This window comes from Arachis hypogaea, chromosome 20 (assembly GCF_003086295.3).
Source record: "Arachis hypogaea cultivar Tifrunner chromosome 20, arahy.Tifrunner.gnm2.J5K5, whole genome shotgun sequence".
NCBI classification, from domain to species: domain Eukaryota; kingdom Viridiplantae; phylum Streptophyta; class Magnoliopsida; order Fabales; family Fabaceae; genus Arachis; species Arachis hypogaea.
The window spans coordinates 136,502,660-136,504,992 of NC_092055.1; the positions used below are offsets into that span (position 1 = coordinate 136,502,660).

The window sequence follows — 2,333 nt, forward strand, 5'->3', positions numbered from 1 at the left end:
ATTTATTTTTATGTTTATTTTATATTTTAATATATATTTTATATTAATAATTAATTTATATCATTAATTTTGATTAATATTTAAAAAAATAAATAATATTACATAATCAATAAATATTATTAATTTTAATATTTATATTTATATTTATATACAATTTATACACAAAAAATATAAATTTATATTCATATTTATTAGAATTTTATACATATAAATTAATATAATTTATATTTATATTTTAAAATTTATATACATAAATTAAAAAAATTATTTATTAAAAATAATTTAATATTTATACTAATTAAATAATAACTAAAAATAATAAAAATTATTGATCTCTAGAATTTTTCAAAAGAAATCTATATTGTATTCTCTATAAATTTTGCCCAGAGAAATTGCTGTGTGCCATGCATCCATAGTCCATACATACACCAGTTGCAACGAAACAAATAAAATCTAATAACTCGCATCTCTATCAATAGTTTTATTATATTGATGATGGCGCAAACGCCACCACCGATCAAAGTCCATGAAGTTTACAAGGTATCGCCGTCACAAACCCCCACCACAACCACCACCCTACCCCTCACCTTCTTCGACACAATATGGCTAAGGCTTCCACCAGTTGAGCGTCTCTTCTTCTACGCATTCCCAAACCCAACCATCTCTTTCTTTGACTCTCTTCTTCCCAATCTCAAACGCTCCCTTGAACTCACTCTCCAACACTTCTTCCCCCTCGCCGGTAACATCACTTGGCCACAACATTCTCCGATTCCTACCATCACCTACGTCCCCGGACATGACTCCGTTTCTCTCACTGTTTCCGAGTCAAACGATGACTTTGACCACATTTCCTCTGACTTCTGTGAGGTTTCCAAACGACGCCGTTTGGTACCTGGCTTGAGCGTTTCCGATGACAAAACCTCCTTGCTCGCATTACAGGTTACTCTCTTTCCAAACTCCGGCTTCGTCATCGGAATAACAACTCACCACGCAGGTGTCGATGGAAACTGTTCAACGGTTTTTGTAAAAGCGTGGGCGTACGCGTGCTCCAAGATCATGGAACATCCATCTCTCTCAACTTTGCCAACGATATCGTTACCTGAAAATCTAACACCGTTTCTTGATAGATCCGTTATAAAGGACGCGAAAGGACTCGCCCAATCGTTTTCTGACGCGTGGATGAACTTCTCTGGACCAAACAATAGGAGCGTCATGCTCTGGGGAAACAAAAACAACCGTGAAGAAGTCCAGCTCGATAATAATGAGTCGGTTAAAGGCGTGTTTGAATTGAAGCCCTCGCATATTCAGAAGCTCAAGAATTATGTGAAATCCAAAACCGGCATCGCTAAGGTTTCAACTTTTTCTGTTACAGTTGCTTATTCATTATCATGCTTAGTGAAAGCAGAACAACCAGAGCAGGAGCAAGTTGCTCTTGTGTTCCCTGTGGATTGTAGATCAAGATTGGAACCAGTGGTTTCTCCAACTTATTTTGGTAACTGCCTCATGGGGCGTTTGGTTTTGGAAGAGACAGAGAAGGTGATGGCAAGCGAGGGGTTCGTTACCGTGCTGAAAGGGATAAGCGAGGTTTTGAATGGATTGGAGAGTGGGGTTTTGAATGACGTAGAGAAATGGCAGAGGAAGATTGAATCTGTTTTTTTGGAAGGAAAGAGAGCGTACTCTATTGCTGGTTCAACCCGGTTCGGGGTTTATGGGGTTGATTTTGGATATGGAAGGCCTAAGAAAGTTGATGTTGCTTCGGTGGATAAAACCGGAGCTTTTGCACTTTCTGAGAGTAGAGATGGTGATGGTGGTGTTGAGATTGCTTTGGCTTTGAAGAAGGAACAAATGGAGGTTTTTTCATCTATTTTTTATAGTCAATTTGAATCTTTTTGATATATCTTGAAACTTGAATAGTAAAATCTAGTAAGTTTATACTTTATGGTGACTGTTCCGTTTGTAATGGTCCTGCAAAATTGAATTATAGCGACTTCTATACCAAGAGCGGTTTTGTTGGTGGACTATAAGTCGGTTTTATTTAAGGTGGATACTACAATGAAGATGGCAAAAATATCTTCTCATGAAGATGCTTTGGTTAAAAGTGTGGTTTATTTATTTAGTCACACTTTAAATAAAAACAACACTTTTATGAATATCAAAATCTAACCATACAATCTATCATCCAAGGGTCAAAAAATAATATATTCATATGAAAACAATTATAAAATCTTCATTGTAGTATCCACCTTTATTTAAACGCCGGAGGTAAAACACCTGCAAAAAATACTTTGGACGCTTGAGTCAATAATAAATCTCTAACTATAAAAGAAAGACAA

The 2,333-nt window shown here is 35.9% G+C and overlaps 1 protein-coding gene across 1 annotated transcript; it reads left to right on the plus strand.

Annotated features, from left to right (window-relative positions):
• The first annotated feature begins 214 nt into the window (after positions 1–214).
• LOC112784721 (malonyl-CoA:anthocyanidin 5-O-glucoside-6''-O-malonyltransferase) lies at positions 215–2,024 on the plus strand. Its single transcript, XM_025828022.3, has one exon. The coding sequence runs from the start codon at positions 493–495 to the stop codon at positions 1,891–1,893; it is 1,401 nt and encodes a 466-aa protein (XP_025683807.1). The 5' UTR covers positions 215–492; the 3' UTR covers positions 1,894–2,024.
• Positions 2,025–2,333: the final 309 nt, after the last annotated feature.